The sequence below is a fragment of the Choloepus didactylus genome, chromosome Y (assembly GCF_015220235.1).
Source record: "Choloepus didactylus isolate mChoDid1 chromosome Y, mChoDid1.pri, whole genome shotgun sequence".
NCBI classification, from domain to species: Eukaryota; Metazoa; Chordata; class Mammalia; order Pilosa; family Megalonychidae; genus Choloepus; species Choloepus didactylus.
The window spans coordinates 30631427-30653134 of record NC_051335.1 but is presented as its reverse complement, the minus strand read 5'-3'; the positions used below and the strand labels follow the sequence as shown (position 1 = coordinate 30653134).

Here is a 21708-nt window from a genome sequence, read left to right as displayed (position 1 = left end):
CCTAACTTTCCACCTTACAGAACTAAAAAGAGCAGACTAAACCCAGAGCAAGTAGAAGGAAGGAAAATAAAGACTACAGCAGAAATAAAGAGAATGGAAAGATAATAGATCCAACAGATCCAAAAGCTGTTTCTTTGGGAACACTGACAAAATAGACAAAATTTTATGTAGACTGATAAAGTAATAAAAAGAGAAGACTCAAATTACTAAAATCACTACTGGTCATACAGAATTAAAAAGTTTTGTAAGGAAATGCTATGAACAGTTGCTAGCTAAGAAATTAGATAACTCATTTTCACAGCAGTGATTTCTAATAATCATAAAAATACCCCTATCAGGCAAAATAATCAGCACCATATTTTTATGTATTTTTATCAGTGTGTCATATCATTACTAAATTTTCTCTTGTTACTTATGGACACAAGACTTGCTAATTGTGGCCTTATATCTTTTAAAAACTGAACTGAAAATTTTTACTGCGTAAATGCTTTTTTCTTTTTATTCAACTCAGTTCTTTTATGCTTTACTCTTTCAATATTTTTGTAAGTCTTTATGTTAATGAAATGTTCATTTAATTTTCATAGTTTCATAGAAGATATAATTCTATCGATATTCTGGCAGAAGAAAGCTATTACTTACATTTTAACATCAAAACATAATTTAGAAGTGTGTGTGTGTGTGTGTTTAAGAATAATTGGAGAGAATTCATAAAGTTCTGTCCATAAGGAGAGAGGCTTTATCTAAAATAGGAGTTTGTGATATGGGTCCTCGGATAAAATTTTGGGTGGGTGGTATATGAACCTGGTTAAAAAAATATTACATCTAGTTTTCACTAACCTCTGATTCAAATGTAGCAATTTTTTTCAATTATGGATTTAGGCAACAAACCATAGTAGTATCATTGATACCTGTGATTTTGTTACCAATAGAAATCAGAAATATTTTTGCATATTACTGTTGTTACTGATACCTCAAAATCATCTATGTTCAGTACTTTGAAATTACAGGTATTTATTAGACCTCCTGCCATATTTCATTGTTTGATATATTCATAAAGAAGCACATTTGTTGCTATATCATAAATTTTTAAAAAATATTTTAATAGCAATTTCAATATAACATGTTTATTTTATAATACTATTTATTTTATTTATGTGTTTAAAAATGTTATTCCAAGAAAGAGGGTCTGTAAGCTTCTTCAGTCTGCCAAACAGGGTCAATGGCACAGAAAAGGTTAAAGACCCTAATCTAGAAACACTTGGCTGAAGCCGAGCATTCTTACATCTTAACTTTATCTTTTTTTTCCTTTTGATCAGGTGTAGGTAATAGCAGCAAAGGTGCAAGAGGAAAGGCAGGTGCAAAACTTTTCCAGGATTTCCAGATGTTAAGTAGAATCTGGACTCATCCTTGGTGTTTACAGCTGGACTACATTAGCAAAGAAAATAAGGTAAATCAGGTACCCTAAGCATGATTAAAAGTTATCTGTTGCAAGTACATAACCTTAGGAAAAAGGTTTATCTATATAGACTTACAGTATATTTGAATTTTCTTTTGCTTTGTGGTACAGTAATTCTCCCTGTTTTTATCTAGTTAATTTCTGTATGTCTTAAGGCATTATGATTATGAAAGGAGTGCTGAATATTAATGGTTTATTGAGCCTGTTTTTAACTTTTTATTTTGCAGTGTTTTTAGACTTGTAGTTCAGAGTATCTCATTTATCTTTCACCCAGCTTTCCCTGATATTCACAACTTGCATAACCATAGTACAGTTATCAAATCTAAGAAATTAACATTGGTACAATACTATTACCTAACCAGCAGACTTTATTTAGATTTCACCAGTTTTTCTACTTAATGTCCTTTTTCTGTTTCATGATCCAATCCAGAATCTCACCGTTCATTTAGTAATTCATCTGTCATGTTTCCTTTGTCTCCTCCAATCTGTGATAGTTTCTCATTCATTCCTTATCTCATGACAGTTAACTTTTTTTAAAATGAAATAAATGGACTTTATTATAATTTCCAATATAAGTTAAAGTCAACTATTAACACTAAAACATTAATCATTTTTTTCCTAGGGATATTTTGATGAAGACAGTATGGATGAATTCATAGCTTCAGATTCTGATGAAACCTCCATGAGTTTAAGCTCCGATGATTATGCAAAGTAAATTGAATACTTCCGTGGCTTGTGTTAACACCTTTAAAATTCTTACTTGCTGATTGTCCTCTGATAATTGGCAGTTATAACTTTACTGTGCTTTCCTAACAGATTGAATTTGTTCTTTTTTTAGAAAGAAGAAAACAAAAGGGAAAAAGGGGAAAAAAGATAGTAGCTCAAGTGGAAGTGGCAGTGACAATGATGTTGAAGTGATTAAAGTCTGGAATTCAAGATCTCAAGGAGGTGGTGAAGGAAATGTGGATGAAACAGGAAACAACCCCTCAGTTTCTTTAAAGCCGAAAGAAAGTGAGTTTCATGAATGTTGCCTTTTTCATGAAACATTGATTTGCTAATTTAGGGAGAATTCCATAGTTGGCTAAAAGGAATTTCTTTCCTTAGTTGTTAAGAGTCTGGGATAATCTGATATACATAATTACATCAAATATCATTTGAATATTTAATTACAGGCAAGCCATTGTCCTTTCTCTGGCATTTAGGAGGAACCAGGAAAGAAAAAAGAACATTTATTTACATGTATATCCCTAAACTATACATTTTCATTCCATGTGTTAGCTAACTCAATTCTTAAGCAGCCTTACAATATTGTTGATATATTTATTTCTATCAATGAGGGAACTCAAACCCAAGGTCAGATAGCTAGTGAGTGGTAGAACTGGGATTCAGGCCTAAATCCATCTAATCTCAAAACCACCATGGTATTTTCATTAACTACAAAGGAATAACTTGAAGCAGTTCATGTAATTTTAATGTGGTTGTAGTTAATTTTATTCAGCAAAACTAATATTAATAGTTTAGTCTTTTTCCTTTGTAATTCTTCATAATCTGTAATTCTTGTCAGTTTTAGGTTTTCCCTGTATCATGTAGTTTGTGTTACCTCCTTTTGCTTTCTTTATTTCTCTTGTGTGTGAGCACATAATGATAGTCTTAGATTAAACTTCCCAATGATTTAAATTGTCTTTACCCATGTATACATTTTTAGGATTAATATTGAGGTGCCATATCCTCCTAGTGCAGCCTGACTTGGTCTAGGAGCTTAAAGCAAGGACCAAATATTCAAATGCTACAAAGTAAAGATGTGGTGTGGAATACTACAGTTTGTAGAATTGGCACGGAGAAAAAAGTGAACAATATTATGGCATCATATATTTGGGATTTGGATCCCTGGAACAAAGCAGTTAACCTTCCTCTGTGAAGAGAAGAGAGATGTGAGGAGCCAGCTAGGTGAATAGTACTGTGCTCAAACAATCTTTGCAGGTCTCAGGCATACAGCTAAACTAGTTTGGTGATTCCGTGACAATCATTTCTCTCTTCAGTACTTCAACAGAATAGACAGATGGCAGCCCAGCCACACACCCTGGTTTAGTCTCTAAAAAATCAAAAAGATAGTAAAAGTGAAACTACAGAATTTCTCTTCCTTGTTGTTCTCTCATCCTACTCCAAAATGGCAGTTTTTACTCTCAGTGTTTATCTTCCAATTAGATTTAAAAAATATTTTTATAAGAATACTAAATGAATGGTTCCAGTTTAATTTAAAGTAATGAAAAGTTCCCACTATCTCCTCCTCTGGTCCACCAATCTGCCTTTTCCACTTATAATTCCTCATAGGATGTGAAGTTTCATCTTACAATTACAAATAAATAGCTTAAAGTTTACATTTCCCTGTGAGTGATTTTCTTAAAATATTCTTGTTGAATTTTTTTCTCAAAACTTATAGTTCAGGGAAGAGATAGAGTAGACCAAACAGTGTGCCATGGCTTATTCTAAGAATAGGTTGCCTAAAAGTGTGGTGAGGTATTGATCCCATTTGTCTTTGGAATATCAGGTGGAGTTTGAGGCAGCTGGATTATCTCCAGAAATGAGTAACCTCCTGCATTTTTCCTGTTGTGCTATATAAGTGTTATTGCTTTCTCATATATGCTAGAATGTGAAAAAGGTTGGAAAGTACCGGGATAGAGAGTAGGAGGCTACATGTTGTGAACCTAAATGAAGACAGAGGAGGTTGGGGGTTCCAAAAGACAAACTAATAGATTTTGTCTAGGGTCTTTGTTTCATTCTAGCTATGTGCAATCAAATTGAAGTAGTTTATGTATGAATGTATTTTATATTTTTGCAGCTATGTATGGGTATAGTTTATCAAGGAATATTTACCAGAACTAATAGATGATAAAACTCCATATAACCCTGAGTACATCATAGCATATGAGCACATATAGCTGGTACTGTGTAGCCTTAAAAAAATAAAAACATTTTCTTACAGGAAATATAAGAAATCCTAAATAGGAAGTATCGAAGGTCTAAAATGTACTGTGTGGAATTTGAAATAGATATGAAATAAGTGAATGGCTGTAACTGAGCTATAGTATGATATATGCTGCATATTTCATTTTCATTTCAGAGAGTTGCTAGTTTCTTTAATTCTTTTGGAGTTGCTTTCCGGTCTTTCTGATAAGCAGCATTTTGATTAAGACTTCTAAGTTTATCTTACAGCATTCTCATTTCTGGGTTTTAGCATTTTGTTAGAAGGAAAGTTTTTGTGATGAGGACTTGACTATATAAATTACCTCAAAATGGTAGATTTACTTTTACTTCAGTATTTTTAGATTTTGCTTTCTCAGAGAGTATTTATTTTTTAAAATGTGGATAATTGTATGGATATAAACTTTTATGACAGAATCCTAGTATATGATGTAGGGCCTTAATATTAGCATTAATACACCACATTTATAAGTTCAACAAATACTAACTACTTACTATGCCCCAGGTACTGCTCGAGAAACTTGGAATGTACTGGTGATTAGTAAATGTGAATGAGAAAATAATTCAGCATGCTACATCTATTTGTATGTTTTAGTTACATCTTAGGATATTTCTTAATTGGAGTATCCCATATTTTCCTGGATCACTTTTTACTTTTTTAGTAGAAAGTAAAGTAAGGTATTGTGATTATATTTGAAGGATCAAAATTAGAATGGAATCTATTTGATTTCTACAGAAATTGTCACCTTTTATAAGCTTTGAAACTTCTTCTTTAGCTGCCACATTTTTACTAAGTTTCTGCCAGCATTCATTTATTCTTGATATTTTCATCTTAGATGTATTACAGTTAGTAAATCTGGGTAACCATTGCTGAACTTTGTGTGCAATCTGTGGAACCACAGAATTTCTTACAGGCACTATTGGTTGTTTGCCAGTTGACTAGTTGTAAAAAGGAGTTTAATCAGCATTTCTTTGATGGGGTATGTGTTGAGGGTCCCTAAGACCACACCCAGGTTCTGAAGTTCACTGGAAGAATTTGGGGACTCAGCATATAGTCATACTTATGGTTCTGATTTATTATAGTGAAAGCATACAAAGCAAAGGAAAAGGAGCATGGGGCAAAGTCCAGACGAAACTAAGTACAACCTTAAAAAAAGTCTTCTCCTAATGAAGGCACATAGGCTGCATTTGTTTCTCTAGAAATGATATGCAAAGAGGTGTCTGCTAGAGAAATTCATCAGATTCTCAGTGCCTAAGATTTTCATTGGGGGCTGGTCACATAGGCACTGTCTACCTAGCACATACCAAATTCCATACTATCAGAAGTAAAATAGGCATTTATTATAAACACGTTATTTGCATAAATGGTCTAGGCACAGTGGGTCACTCATATTAGTTAGGGAAATTTTTATATTAGCATAGAAAAGTATTTACCATTCAAGTTCCCAGACACCAGCCAAGGGCAATCTTTCATGGAGACTACTGAGAAGATGAAATTTGAGTTGGATCTTGTAGAAATAATAATGAAGAACACCCAAATGAAAACAAAGTTTATTTATTCAGCTCTTGCCATAGCAATGGAGTCAGCTACTACCACTTGCATTTAGCAGAGATTCAGAGGCAGACAGAAAAGTGGGAAAACTTGATGGTAGAAAGAAGGGAAGACTTCATGTATGGCCTGATTGGTGGCTGTTGGTATGGGGAACCTGAAGGTGGGCTAACTAGAAGTAGGATACACCGTGTGATTGGTTAGAGGAGCATATTTGGCTTTCTCTGGTTGATCCTAAGTTGGGAGTGGAGGCAAAAATTAGGGAAGCTGTCAGCTATTGATTAACTCTTGGCCAATTTGGTTCAGTTGTTTCAGGGGTTGTGGTTTGACTTCTTGGGATGTTTGCCATAGGTAGTGGGTAGATTTCTGGATTGACGGTTGCGGGTAGTGAGCCAGAGTTTGCTGGTCTAATTACAGCTGATAGTGGATCAGAGTTCTGTTTGTATATTTAGTCTCTCAGTCATGAAGTGTAGTAAGTTATGAATAGAAGTTTGCCAGGGGAAGAGGGAAGGCAAGTCATAGAAGACATTCAAGGCATAGTTGATTGTGTGGAGTCTTTCTTGTACATGGCATATTTAGGAAATTCATTCTGGTTTGAATATAAATGCACATTGAGCTCTCTGAAAGTAATGGAGATCACCAGTGGCCAGGCACAAAGAGGGAACTGATAATCTAAACAGTAAGTTGAAGAAGGTATACTTTGGAAGCACTAGGGTTATGCCAGTCTTGAGACAAGCAGCTAGCTTTGATTTTCATCCACCCAGGGACAGGATACAAGCCCTTGAACCCATTATAAGGTGGAGAGTTCTTCAACTCCTTCCTAAAGCTGAATCTCTCTCTAAGGATATGTATTCAATGGAAGAATAGGTGGGGGAAAAATTGACCCATCAATTCAGGGATATGACGAGGAAGCCTTTCTATTTTTTTTTCAACTTCACGAAGAGTGTTTATTAAGGCAAATAATAAAATTTTAGGCATTTACTATATTTTTGGCATACATGCAAATATAAAATATTTGGTACAGATGGCTACCTTGAAGTGAGAACATAAACTAGACAACAGCCATTGTAATTTTACTATCCATACTATGTCATGATACAGAACAGCTGTCTTCAAACTTTTTGGTGTCAGGACCCCTTTACACTCTTAAAAAATAATTAATATTCCCAAAGAGCTTTTGTTTATATGGGTTATATCTATTGGTATTTACCATATTAGAAATTAAAACAAAAATTTAAAAATAATTATTTATTAATTCATTCTAAAATAATGATAAACCCATGTAATCTAGTTTTTATGAAAAGTAGCTATATTTTTCCTAAATAAAAATATGTAGTGAGAAGAGTGGCATTGCTTTTATTTTTGTAAGTGTGTTCAATGTCTGGTTTAATAGAAGATAACTTGATTCTCATTTCTGCTCTTGTATTCAATCTGTTGTGGTATATTTTGTGATTGAAGTATATGATGAAAATCTAGCCTCACACAGATATGTGGTTGGAAAAGGGAGGAGTATTTTAATAGCTTTTTTTTAAAGATGTCATGCTATTTTTTTTTTAAACAGCTGTATTTACACAGCATACAATCCATCCTAAGTGTACAATCAATAGCTGTTGGTATAATTACATAGTTATGCGTTCACTACCACAATCAATATGAAAACATTCCATTTCTCCCCAACCCCCCAAAAAATCCCATACCCTTTATGTGCCTCTATTTTTGATATTTAACTTTGGTATAGTGCCTTAGTTACACTCAATAAAAGAATATAACAATGTTATTGTTAACTATATAGACTTTAGTTTTCATGAATTGTATTTTTTCCCATAAACCACTCTTTACTAACACCTTGTAACTGGGGTGTACATTTGTTCTAGTTTGTGTAAGAACTTTCTTATATTTGTACAATTAACCACTGTCAGTGTCCAATTTGGGTTTTGCTAAATTACACAATCCCAGTTTTTATCCTCTAGCTTTCCTTTTGGTCATATACATGACCCTAGCCTTCCTCTTTCAGCCATTCTGCTTTGTCACTACACTTAGTATTGGGCTTCCATCACACAGTATTTGTGTTATCCATTTCTGAACCTTTACAATCAGCCTTATTAAACATTCTATATTCCTTAAGCATCAATTGCCCAATCTCTGCCCTCTTTCTATCTCCTGTTAACCTATGCTCTCAAATTTAACTCCCAGAGTTTGCTCATTATAGTTAGTTCAGAACTAATATTTGTCTTGCTGGGTTCTTTCTTTCTTGGGTGTGTTTGTAAATTTATCTATGCTTGGAGCTGGTATCTAGCATTCCAAATTTGCTAGTCAAAAGCTGCAATGAATGCCTGGTGGCGTCCCCCTCTCTCTGATCCTAGGAGACAGGGCTTCTATTTCCCACTAGGGAGTGACTCCAGAGTCAGCCTGTCATGCCAGTAGGGGTTGGGCCCTCGCCTCCACAGCATGGAAAGATTTACTCACAGTTCCTCACTGCAATTTATCAGTCTCATTCTTCCACTCTTTCCTGGCTGGTATACAGTGTGCCAAAGTCCCCCAAACAGTTGCTATTTACTAGCTGCTGTGGAGGACAAATGAAATCCCAGAACTCCCTACACTGCCACCTTGGCCTGCTGATTTTCAAGCCTTTCTGTTTTGACCAGAGCTCCAGGTTGGGGAAATGTTTCCCTGAATTAATAATCATGAGGTTGTCGTCACATAGTTGACAGTTTGCATTTGCATTAAGTAGCTTAAAAATCCCAAGCTGAAATACTAACTTCAGAAGTAATTCTGGGTTGGTGATCCCTGGAGGAACCTGGCAGAAGCAAGTAAAGAACCACTATGACTATATCCTTTCAGCCTAGGCTGCCCAGGATTCTCAAAGTATGTTTAGACTCTCAAGAATCTCAGATAATAGCACTATTGGATAAATACTATAAAATAAGTATGTTTAAAGTGTTATTTAAAACAATCATAACTGTGCCATGAAATTTTAAAACTTAGATGAAGTACAGTATTCTAGAAAAATATAACTTAAGAAGATTGTTCATTGCAGTGTATTTCATGGTAGAAAAAAAAACTAAAACAACCTGAATGTCCATGAACAGCACAAATAATAAATTATGGTATATTCATTCAATGGAATACTACCTGGCTGTTCAAATTAGTGAACAAGAGCTCTATGAAGCAACATGTGTAAGTCTTTCTGAGTTGAAATGCTATGTTGAATGGAAAAGTAATTTGCAGAATGATACAATAGTGGTACATTCACATTTAGTCTAAAAACATGTGAAGGTAATATACAGTTTAGTGATACACACATAGTAAAAATTTAAAAATGGGCATAGAAATGATAAATATAGAATTTAGGGTATTACCTCTAGGTTATACTTCTGGGAAAGGAGGGAGGGATAGAAGAGAATGTGATTGGGTATGGACAAACATTAGGCTTCAGCTGCATCAGAAACAGATTTAACAGTGTGAAAATTTGAAATGGGTGTGAGAGCAGCACTGTTCTTTATAATCTGAATGCTTTTCTGAATACTTAAAATATTTACAATAAAAAGTATATATTAAAAATTAAGATACATTTCATTTAAAAGCAATTCTCAAGAATTTCTACTTGGGATGATGGAAAGTTTTAGTAATGAATGGTGGTGATGATAACGCCCAACACTGTGAACATCATTAACAGCACTAAGATATATATTTGAATGTGTTTAATAGGGGAAATTTTAGGTTGTATATATGTTACTAGAATAAAAATTTTAAAAAAATCCATATGACTGTACAGCACAGTGAGCCCTAAAGTAAACAATGGACTATAGTTATTAGCACAATTATAAAAATGTCCTTTCACGAATTGCAACAAATCTGCCAAACTAATGCAAATTGTTAATAATAGGGTGTTATATGGGAACTCTATTTTTTTTTAAAAAAAAAAAGGAATTGGGAGAAGGTATTTAATCAGGTTATACCTATATATTCCTTATTTTGAATCTGTTTTCTGTTTGTATCCTTTAATAGGTTATTTTGTTTTACTTTCTTTTTACACCCTTTATAACCAAAGTTTGTGGGAAAAATAAGAACAAAATGGTTTAACATGATTCTGGAGTTAACCCTGGTTTGGGTTTTCCAGAATTATAACAGCACAGTGAAATGTTTCCTTTCCCCATGGTCTTTCCTCTCTTAACCTCTGAGTCAGTCTCTGTCTTGCCTCTCTTTGTTTCTTGGTTCCTGTCTCTTGGGGTGTGTTGGGGGGTGGGGGGGTTAGATCTTAGGGCCTGGGTGTGTCTGTCTGTCTATCTGTCTCCCTCACTCTGGAGATAGCTCTCTTTCTGAGCCACTTGATTTCTCTCTGCTCTTTTACATTTGCCTTCTCTCAGGCTCTGCCTCTTGCTTTCTTACTTGGGATCTCTCGCTCCGCCCCACCCCCATGCCTGTCCTCTCTGTGTATGTGTGTGCGCATGTGCGTGCACATGTGTGTGTGTGTGTGTGTATCTTTCTTTCCCTCCTTCCCTCTCTCCCTCTCTTGGGACCTCTCTAAGTATGGAATTTCTCCTTCCCCACCCCACCACCCTGTCTTTGTTTCTTTATCCTGGGGGCTGTGTGTATACCTTTCTCTCTGTTTCATCTCCTCCCCCGCCCCATCTTTTTTCACTCTCCCCCTGGGTTGGTCTATTTCTATCACCCTTGATCTTTCTCTCAGTCCCTCACTTGTGATCCTCCAATTTCTTTCCTTATTTACTGACTTATTTATATTTCATTTGTTTTGTTTAGGTAAAACTGCTTCCTCTTCTAATCCAAGCAGCCCAGCCCCAGACTGGTACAAAGATTTTGTTACAGATGCTGATGCTGAGGTTTTAGAGCATTCGGGAAAAATGGTAATTCTTTTTGAAATTCTTCGAATGGCAGAAGAAATTGGGGATAAAGTGTAAGTTCTTTCTATTTTTTTACATATAAATGAAACTTTTTGGTAACATTCTATTTAAAAAAAATTTATTTGAACATATTGTTCTCATTTTTTGCCTTTCTAAAAATGTAATTTCTTTAGTTAGCATGAGAATAGGACAATTACCTTTCTTTTAAGCTACTACTTCTTACTGCATATTCAGGTTATTTCTTTTTTTTTTTTTTTGTTTTTTCTATTTTCTTTCTTTCTTTCTTTCTTTCTTTTTTTTTTTTTTTTTTTGGTGAACTTTAGCATCAGGTTATTTCTTCGGTGCCATTTTCATCTGTAGTGATTGCACCTTGAACTTATTTCCTTGAATCAAGTTTCTAATTGGTATCTTTATTTCCCCATCTTCCAAACAATTTTCGATTCCAAGCTGTGTGGCTTCTTCCCAGGAACTTTATTGAAATTTCTCCCCTGACAGTCACTAGTGACTTTCTGTCTCTCAGTCTTTATTTTATTTCATCTGTTTGATTATTCTTTCTTTAGCAGGCATTTTCCTTTATTTTTTGTTCCTGTTTGTTTTTGCTTCTAGCATTTGTGCCCCCATTTCCTTCCCTGTCTTCTCAACTCCAACCTCATTCATCAAATTAGTATTCAAACTTTATTCTCTAACTCTCCTGGAAAGAGATAAACCCTCTGTTACATATTTCCATACCATTTCATATATCTCTATTCTTATCATACTCTGATGTACTTTTTTGTTTATATTGTCTGTCCACTGGATAATGAGTTGTTTGAAGTTATAGACTGTTTAATTCTTGTTTTAATCTGCTGTGCCTCGCACCTACTAAATTGTCACTAAAAGTTATTTTGGTTATATATTGCTACTTTACATATACAGAAATAAGTGGTTCAGGTAAGGAATGATTTTGGCTTGGAATGAGGTGGTATTAGAGGAGACAATGGATATGTTTTGGAGTAGAAACAATATGACTTGATAGATTATAGGGCAGTAAGAGGGAGAGAGTAGTCAAAAATAACTCCCAGGTTTCCTCAAATTCTAGATTAATTCCAATTAAATAGTTGGTATTTCTAAGATTTTAAGTTTTCCAGGTGCAGAAACTATGAGAAACTTAATTTTTATCCTCTGTAATTTGTAACCTAGTAAGTATTGGTCCAGTGAAGTTTTTGATAGTGGGAAGGATTACTGAGGGATCAAGGCTTAGGTCTTGGTCATTTAAACTAAACACCAGAAGTCAATTCATTTTCTTACCAGTATTCTAGGTATAGGCAACTGGGAGACAGTAGACTTCAACACTACAGAACTCAGGAAGCCATACAATAAAAAAATTTATATGTGGTTTTACAAGTAACTATTTTGTAGCTTGGTTTTTTTCTTTTTTCTTTTCACTGAGACTGAAGATTCCTAACAGAAAGTTTTGAAGAATCTTTTGGAGAAGGATCTGTTGGAGTCATAAGCAGCTCCTTTTCCTGTAGTGCAGCTTTCAGAATCAAAACAAAGCCAAAAAAGCTTGCTTGCCATAGGTGTTTGGTCCCTTGTTTACTGAACCTCTTTGTTTGTATAATAAAGGAGAGAAAGAGCCCTCCCACATTCTCCTTCTAGAATTTTTTCATTTCCAGTGTGTATTTAGGTCCATTTGTTTCTAACCAATGGGATAGAGCAGAGAAGTGATTTTCAAACTGTTTCTCAGAGAGTACCAACAAGTTGGTGACCTGGAGAGGGAGGGGAAGGTTTGTTACCTTTTTCTTCCCTTCTTCCCTAATGCCTAAAGCTGCTTACTTTTATTAGTTATTTTATTTTAACTTCTGCATAACACTTTGTGTAAACAAATAGTTACCATGGCTATAAACTTAGAAAACTACTGGGATAGAGAAATTGAATGACAATGTGTTGTAGAAGCTGTACAATTTTTAAAAACTGGAATACTTTTTTGTAGTAGGAAGATTTTATTTTTTATATCCTCTAAACAGTGTCTTCTGTGGAGCAAAAGTTTTAAATTTTGCAGTCCAGTTTATTAAATATTTTCTTTCCTAGAGCATGCTTCTTTGGTGTCACATCTAAGAATTGTTTGCCTAACCCCAAATTACACAGATTTTCTCTGAGGTTTTCCAAAACTTCTGTTGTTTTATGTTTTACATTTAGATCTACAGTCCATTTTGAATTAGTTTTTGTATAAACTGTGAGGTTTATATCAAACTTATTGGGATATGGATGCCAAATTTTATCAAGACTGTTTGTTGAAAAGATTGTTCTCTCTCCGTTGAATTGCTTTTGCACCTTTGTCAAAAAATCAGTTAACCATATCGTTCAGGTCTGTGTCTGGAATCTGTTCTTTTCCATTAATCGATGTGTGTGTTACTTCACCAATACCACACTGTCTATACTACTATAGCTTTATAAGTGTTGAAATACGTAGTGTTAGTCCTCCAACTTTGTTTTCCTTTTTCAAAATTGGTTTGCTATTCCACATGGATTCCCATATGAATTTTAGAATCAGCTTGTTAACTTCTACAAAAAATCTTGTTGGAGTTTTGATTAGAATTGCATTAAATGTGTAGATCAATTTAGGATGAAGTGATAACTTTACTATGTAATCCATAGTAAATGGTTCCAATTCATGAACCCTAATCTGTTTTTTTTTAAGGCTTGTTTTCAGCCAGTCTCTTATATCTCTGGACTTGATTGAAGATTTTCTTGAATTAGCTAGTAGGGAGAAGACAGAAGATAAAGATAAACCTCTTATTTATAAAGGTGAGTTACAAACATTTCTGGATTGTAATTTTTAAATCATTTAAACATACTGTATAAATTTTAACAAAAAAGAAAACAAAACTACCCTAAATTCTAACACCCTAATATAGTCATTTTTTCTGCAGTTTCCTCTTGTCCTTATCCACATATATACTTTGTTACTGCAATTGTAGGCTAGACTTAATTTTAAAATATTTCATACAGCTTTATTGAGCTACAATTCATGTCATACAATTGATCCATTTAAAGTGCTTCAAATGTTTTTTAGTATATTTATGGATATGTGCAAAAATCACCACAATCAATATTAGAACATTTTCATCTCCACAAAAAGAAACCCCATACCTTTTAGCTATCACCCTCTCCCAGTCTGCCCATCACCTTCAGGCCTAGGCAACCACCAATCTACGTTCTGTCTCTATAGATTTGCAAGTTCTGGATGTTAATATAAATGGAATCATACAATACATGACCCTTTGTGATTGGCTTCTTTTAGTTAGTCAAATGTTTTCAAGGTTCATTAAAGTTATAGCATGTATCAATACTTTCTTCATTTATTGGCCAATTAATATTCTAAGGTTATGGATATACCACATTTTGTTAATCCATTCAACAGTTGATGTACATCTGGCTTGTTTCTACCATTTGGCTACTGTGAATAGCTCTGCAATGAACATTTGTTCAGTTCTTCTAAGTGGTATATATCTGGAGTGGAATATCTGGGTTATATGGTAAATCTATGTTTAATTTATTGAGGAACTGCCAAACTGTTTTTCACAGTGACTGAACCATTTTACATTCCCACCAATAATATATGTGGGTTCCAGTTTCTCCTCATTCTCACCAAGCTTATTTTCCTTTTTTTTATTATAGCCATCCTAGTTGTTGTGAAATAGTATCTTGTTCTGGTTTTTATTTGTGTTTCTCTGACTTAAACGTAGAGCATCTTTTCATGTGCTTATTTGGCTGTCTTCTTTAATAGGGTTATTTGTCTTTTTTTTGTTGAGTTGTAAGAGGCCTTTATATCTTCTGGATACTACTCCCTCACCAGTTATATGATTTGCAAATATTTTCTCCCATCTGTGGGTTATTTGCTTTCTTAATGGTATCATTTTATACACAGGTTTTAAATTTTGATGAAGTGCAATTTATTTTTTCTTTTGTTGCTTAATCTTTTGATGTCATACCTAAGAAATCTCTGGCAAATCTGAGGTCATGAAGATTTACCCCTGTTTTCTTCTTAAGAGTTTTATAGTTTTAGCTCTTATGTTTAGGCCTATGATCCATTTTATTATTTTTTGTGAAAGGGTCCAACATTTTTGCATGTGGCTCTGCAGTTGTCCCAGCACCCTTTGTTGAAACAACGATTCGTTTTCCATTGAATGTTCTTGGTACTAAGGTCAAAAATTAATTCACCATGAATATATGAGTTCATTTCTGGACTCTGTTCTAATCTGTTGGTTATTTTTATGCCAGTACTATACTGTCTTGATTACTGTACTGTAGATTTGTAGTAAGATTTGAAATAGAAAATTATGGGTTCACTTACTTTTTTTCTTTTTCAAGATATTTCTGGCTATTTGGGTCCCTTGAAATTCGATATGAATTTTAGAATAAACTTGTAACATTCTGCAAGGAAGTTAGCTGGGATTTTGATAGGGATTGTGTTGAATCTATAGATCACATTGGGTAGTATTGCCATCTTAACAATATTAAGTCTTCCAATTCATGAAAATGAAATGTTTATTGTTTTTTTTAATTATAGAGGTTGTAGGTTTACAGAAAAGTCATGTAAAAAAATACAGCATTCCCATACACCCCCCTATTGTTGACACTTAGCATTAGTGTGAGACCTTTGTTACAACTGGTGAAAGAATATTAAGATTACTTTTAACTATAGTCCATAGTTTATATTAGATGTATTTTTTCCATATACCACCTGTTCCAGCTTGCTAAAGCTGCTGGAATGCAAAATACCAGAAACAGATTGGCCTTTTTTCAACATTTTTAAATTGTGAAATATAACATATATACAGAAAAGTGATAACTTTTGAAGTACGATTTAACAAGTAGTTATAAAACAAATTTCAAACAATGTTATGGGTTACAGTTCCACCATTTTAGTTGTTTCCTTCTAGATGTTCTAATACCCTAGAGACTTAAAAAAAATTATATAAAGATTCTGTATTTGTAATCCTTTGTTAAGTCATATCTTGTTTTGCTACTCCTCCCTCTCATTTGATCGCTGTTTCAATCTTCAGGGATATCTGGGCAGTGACCACCCTAAGTTGTTCATATTGAAAAGGGGTTTCAACATTATGAGGAAGGGGGCTGCATCTGGTTGATATTCTTAAAGAGGCTGTTGCCTCTGGGTTTTGGAACTTATCTGGCATAGGAACATGCCAGAGGATTTAAGTTTAGAGTCTCTGATAGGGACTTGGGTATTCTTTAGGATTTTCTGGACTACTGTTGATTTGGGCTTGGCATACTGTGGCCATTTGGAATATCTGGCTGAAGCTTGCATAATATTAACCTCCAGGATAGCTTCTTGACTCTATTTGAAATCTCTTAACCACTGAAACCGTATTTAGTTACCTTTTTTCCCCCCTTTTGGTCAAGAAGGCACTCTCAGTCCTTCGATGACTGGGTCAGGTTCATTCCTGGGAGTCGTGTCCCACGTTGCCAGGTCGATGTAAGTAGGGGGTTCTAATTTCACATAGCATATATTCTGTTGGATTGGCTTTTATAAAAGGGATATCTTATGTTACAAATTTATAGTTCTAAGGCCATAAAAGTGTCCAAACTAAGGCATCAACAAGAGGATACCTTCACTGAAGAAAGGCTGATGGCATCCAGAACTCCTCTGACAGCTGGGAAGGCACATAGCTAGCGTCTCCTGGTCCTTTGCTCCTGGGTTGCATTGCCTTCAGCTTCTGATTCCAGTGACTTTCTCTTTAAGCATCTGTGGATTCTCACTTGGCTTCTCTGGGGCAAACTCTGGGTCTCAACTCTTAGCTTAACATCTCCAAACATCTTTCTGTCTGCATCTCCAAGCATCTGGGTATGTGTCAGCTCTGAGCTCTCTCTTTCTCCCTGAGCTCTTTTAAGGACTCCAGTAAACTAATTAAGACCCACTTTGAATGAGTGGGGTCACATCACCATGGAAATAATCTATTTAAAAGGTCCTACCCACCGTTAGGTGGTTCACATCTCCATGGAAACAACCTAATCAAAAGATCCCACCCATAATAAATCTGCACCCTCAAGATTGGATTAAAAGAACATAGTCTTTTATGGGGTACATAACAGATTCAAACCAGCATACCACCCTAATATTAATATCTTGTAATAGTGTTGTATATTTGTTCTAGTTCGTGTAAAAACATTCTCATATTTGTACTATAAACCACAGTTCATAGTCCACAACAAGGTTCACTGTGTTATACAGCCCCATGTTTTATCTTCTAAGTTTCTGTCCAGTAACATACTCAACCCAAAACTTCCTCTTTCAGTGATATTCACAAACATAATTCAGAGCTGTTAATTACACTTACAGTAATGTGCTACCTTTACCACTATCCATTTCCAAACATATACATTCAACCTAAATAGAAATTCTGCACAAATTAAGCATCTCTGCTTCCCATTCTCTACTCCCATTCTATCCCCTGGTAACCTATATTCTAGATTCTAACTCTTAGTTTGCTTGTTGTACTTAGTTCATTGGTGAGATAATATAATATTTGTCCTTTTGTGTCTGGCTATTATACTCTGCATAAGGTCTTCAAGGTTCATCCATGTTGTTGCATGTTCAGAGGTTCATTCCTTTTTACAGCTGCATAATATTCCATTGCATGTGTATACCACATTGTGTTTATCCATTCAACAACTCGTGGATACTTGGGCTGCTTCCATCTTTTGGCGGTTGTGAATAATTCCGCTATGGACATTGGGTATACAAATGTCTGGCCATGTCCCTGGTTTAAGTTCCTCTGAATATATACCTAGCAGTGGGATTGCCAGATCATTTGGCAGTTCTCTGCTTATCTTCCTGAGGAACCACCACACTGTCTTCCACAGTGGCTGTACCATTTTACATCCCACCAGCATTGAATAAGTTTTCCTATTTTTCCACATCCTTTCCAACACTTGTAGTTTTTTGGACAGTGGCCATTTTAGTAGTTGTGAAATGATATCTCACTGTGGTTTTGATTTGCATTTCCCTATAGTTGGTGATGTTGAAAACCTTTTCACATGCTTTATAGCCATTCGTATTTACTGTTTGGAAAAATGTCTATTAATATCTTTTGCCCATTTTTTATTTGGATGATTTGTCTTTTTTATTGTTGAGTTGTAGGATTTCTTCACATGTTCTAGATATTAAGCTATTATCAGATATGTGGTTTCCAAATTTTTTTTTCCCACTGAGTAGGCTGTCCTTTCACCTTTTAGACAAATTCCTTTGAAGCAAAAAAGCATTCCGTTTTGAGGAAGTTCCATTTGTCTATTTTTTTCTTTCATTGCGTATGCTTTCTGGGTAAGGTCAAGGGAACCACCTCCTACCACAAAGTCTTGAAGATGCTTCCCTACATTTTATTCTTGAGTTTGATGATCCTGGCTCCTATATTTATGTCTTTGATCCATTTTGAGTTAGTTTTTGTGTAAATTGTGAGGTCTTCTTTCATTCCTTTGAATTTGGATATCCAGTTCTCCCAGCACCATTTGTTGAAGAGACTGTTCTATCCCACTTCAGTGGACTTGGCAGCCTTGTCAAAGATTAATTGGCTATAAATGTGCAGGTCTATTTCTGAACTCTCAATTTAGTTCCATTGATCAATATCCCTATCTTTATGATGGTACCATGCTGTTTTGACCACTGTAGCTTTGTAATATGCTTTAACATCAGGAAGTGTGAGTTCTCCAGCTTTGTTCTTCTTTTCAAGATGTTTTTAGCTATTCGGGGCCCCTTACCTTCCCAATAAATTTGGTAGTTGAATTTTCCATTTATGCAAATTAGGCTGTTGGAATTTTAATTGGAATTGTGAATTTGTAAACCAATTTGGGTATAATTGACATCTTAATGATATTTAGTCTTCCAATCCAGGAATATGGAATGTCTTTCCATTTATTTAGGTATTCTTTTTTTTAAGCAATGTTTTGTAGTTTTCTGAATACAGAACATTTACATCCTTGATTAAATTTATTCCCAGATTTTTCATTCTTAAAGATGCAATTGTAAGTGGGATGTTTTTCTGGATTTCCTCCTCAGATTGCTCATTACTAGTGTATAGAAACACTACTGATTGTTGCGTGATTATCTTGTATACCTCTACTTTGCTGAACTCATTTATTAGCTCTAGTAGCTTTTTTCTAGATTTTTTTGGAAATTTCTACATATAGGATCATGCTATTTGCAAATAGTGAAAGTTCTACTTCTTCCTTTCCAATTTGAATGCCTGTTATTTCTTTTTCTTGCCTTATTGCTCTAGCTAGAACTTATGGTACAGTGTTGAATGATATTGGTGACATTGGGCATCCTTGTCTCATTCCAGATCTTAGAGGGCAAGCTTTAAGTCTTTCACCATTGAGTCCTCTGTTAGCTGTGGGTTTTTCTTACACGCCCTTTATCATATTGAGGAAGTTTTCTTCTGTTCCTATTTTTAAAGTGTTTTTATCAAGCATGGATGCTGGTTGTGGTTGAATCCCTTTTTTGCTTCAATTGAGATGATCATGTGGTTTTTCCCATTCGATTTTTAATGTGGTATATTAGGTTAATTGATTTTCTTGTGTTCAGCCACACTTGCATACCTGGGGGAAAACCCAAGATCATACCTTAATCATAATATATAATTCTTTAATCTGCTTTTGGATTCTATTTGCTAGTATTTTGTCGAGGATTTTTGAATCTATATTCATTAGACTAATTGGTCTATATGTTTCTTTTCTTGTGGTATCTTCATCTGGCTTTGGTATTAGGGTGAATTTGGCTTCATAGAATGAGTTATGTATTGTTCCCCCCCCCTTCAAGTTTTTGGAAGCATTCGAGCAGGATTGGTATTAATTCTTCTTGGAATGATTGGTGGAATTCACCTGTGAAGCCATTTGGTCCTGGGCTTTTTTTTTGATGGGAGATTTTGATGACTATTTCAGTTCCTTTAGTTGTAATTGGTCTGTTGAGGTCTTCTGCTTTCTTCTCAAATCAGTGTAGGGTGTTCATGTGTTTCTAGGAATTTGTCTAATTTTTTGGCATATAGTATCCTCTTATGATCCCTTTAATTTTCTGTGGGGTCAGTGTCCCCTGTCATTTCTGAATTTATTTTCATCTTCTCCTTTTTTTTTTCTTGTCACTTTAGCTAAGGGTTTGTCAATTTTATTGATCTTTTCAAAGACCCAACTTTTAGTTTTTTAAATTCTCTATTGCTTTTTAATTCTCAAGGTCATGTATTTCTGCTCTGATCTTCGTTATTTCTTTCCTTCTGCTTGCTTTTGGATTATTTTGCCATTCTTTTTCTAGTTCCTCCAGGTATGCAGTTGGTTCTTTTCTATTTTAGCTCATCTTTTTTAATGTAGTCACTTAGGTTTATAAATTTTCCTCTTAACATTGCTTTTACTACATCCCGTAAGTTTTGTTATGATATGTTCTCATTTACATTCATCTGGAGTTATTTACTGATTTCTGTTGCAATTTCTTCTTTGACCTCTGATTGTTTAAGAGCATGTTGTTTAACATCCATATATTTGTGAGTTTTCCAGTTCTTCACCTGTTACTAATTTTTAGCTTCATTTTATTATGGTCATAAAATGTGCTCTCCTTCTCCTGGATGTTCCACTGCAGAACATAAACCACCTAAGCCTTTGCTCCAGGCCACCAAAACAGTCATCAGTGACTGGACCCCACACCTCCAGATCTTAGGGAACTAGGTCCTTATCTCCCACCCTGGCACCAGCAAGTTGCACCAGGGGCCTGGTTGAGGACCTCACTGCTGCCAGCCATGGGACCAGGGGATGGGTAATGGTAACCACTGTGTGGAGAGTATAATTGATGAGCATTTAACGTGATTTACCAGCCTCTTCTTCCTGCTCTTCCCTGAATGTTGGAGTGTTCTGTATTCTGGAGTTTCAAAATAGTTGATTCAGAGGTTCCCACCTGTTTAATAGTTATTCTGGTAGAGGGACTGATTACTTCACCATCTTCCGACAATCCTCTCCATGGAAAAATATGAGCAGGATCTCAGGGAATTGAATGACAACATGAAGTGCACGGACATACATGTCATGGGACAGTGTCCGAAAAGGAGGAGAGAAGGGAAGAGCGGCAGAAAGAATAATAAAGGACATAATCACTGAAAATTTCCCATCTCTTACAAAACACATAAAATTACAGATCGAAGAAGCTCAGCATACCCCAAACAGAATACATCCAAATAGACCTACTCCAAAAAAACATAATAGATTATCAAATGTGAAAGATGAAGAGAGAGTTCTGAAAGCAGCAGGAGAAGTGATCCATCACATACAAAGGAAGCTCAAGAAGAGTATGTGCAGATTTCTCAGTAGAAACCATGGAGGACAGAAGGCAGTGACATGATATATTTAAGATACTGAAAGAGAAAAACTGCCAACCAAGAATTCTGTATCTGGCACAACTGTCCTTCAAAAATGAGGGAGAGTTTAAAATATTTTCAGACAGACAGTGAGAAGGTTTGTGGACAAGAGACCTGCTCTACAAGAAATACTAAAGGGAGCACTACAGGCCGATAGGAAAAGACAGGAGAGAGAGGTTTAAAGAAGAGAGTACAAATGAAGACTAACAGTAAAAGAGAGGGGGAAGAGGAATAAAAATAAAATAAGTTATGACATATAAAATCCAAAAGACAAAATGGTAGACCATAGACATGTTGAGTGAAATTAGTCAGAAACAAAAGGACAGATATTCTATGGACACACTAATATGAACTAACATTGATGAGCAAAATTTGAGAGCTAAAATTGAGAACACGGATTAGGAGAGAGAAAGAGATTAGAAATTAGGCATTTGATGTTGAAGTAGTATATAAGATTCAACAGGATTG

The 21708-nt window shown here is 35.0% G+C and overlaps 1 protein-coding gene across 1 annotated transcript in view; it reads left to right on the top strand.

The window, feature by feature from the left end:
* Positions 1–20557, top strand: part of ATRX (ATRX chromatin remodeler) — a 187686-nt gene extending 167129 nt beyond the window's left edge. The window contains 6 exon segments of the mRNA XM_037822745.1: positions 1317–1447; positions 2079–2167; positions 2295–2467; positions 10749–10902; positions 13530–13636; positions 20415–20557. Coding sequence (XP_037678673.1) covers positions 1317–1447; positions 2079–2167; positions 2295–2467; positions 10749–10902; positions 13530–13636; positions 20415–20557 — 797 coding nt within the window.
* The last annotated feature ends 1151 nt before the right edge of the window (positions 20558–21708 follow it).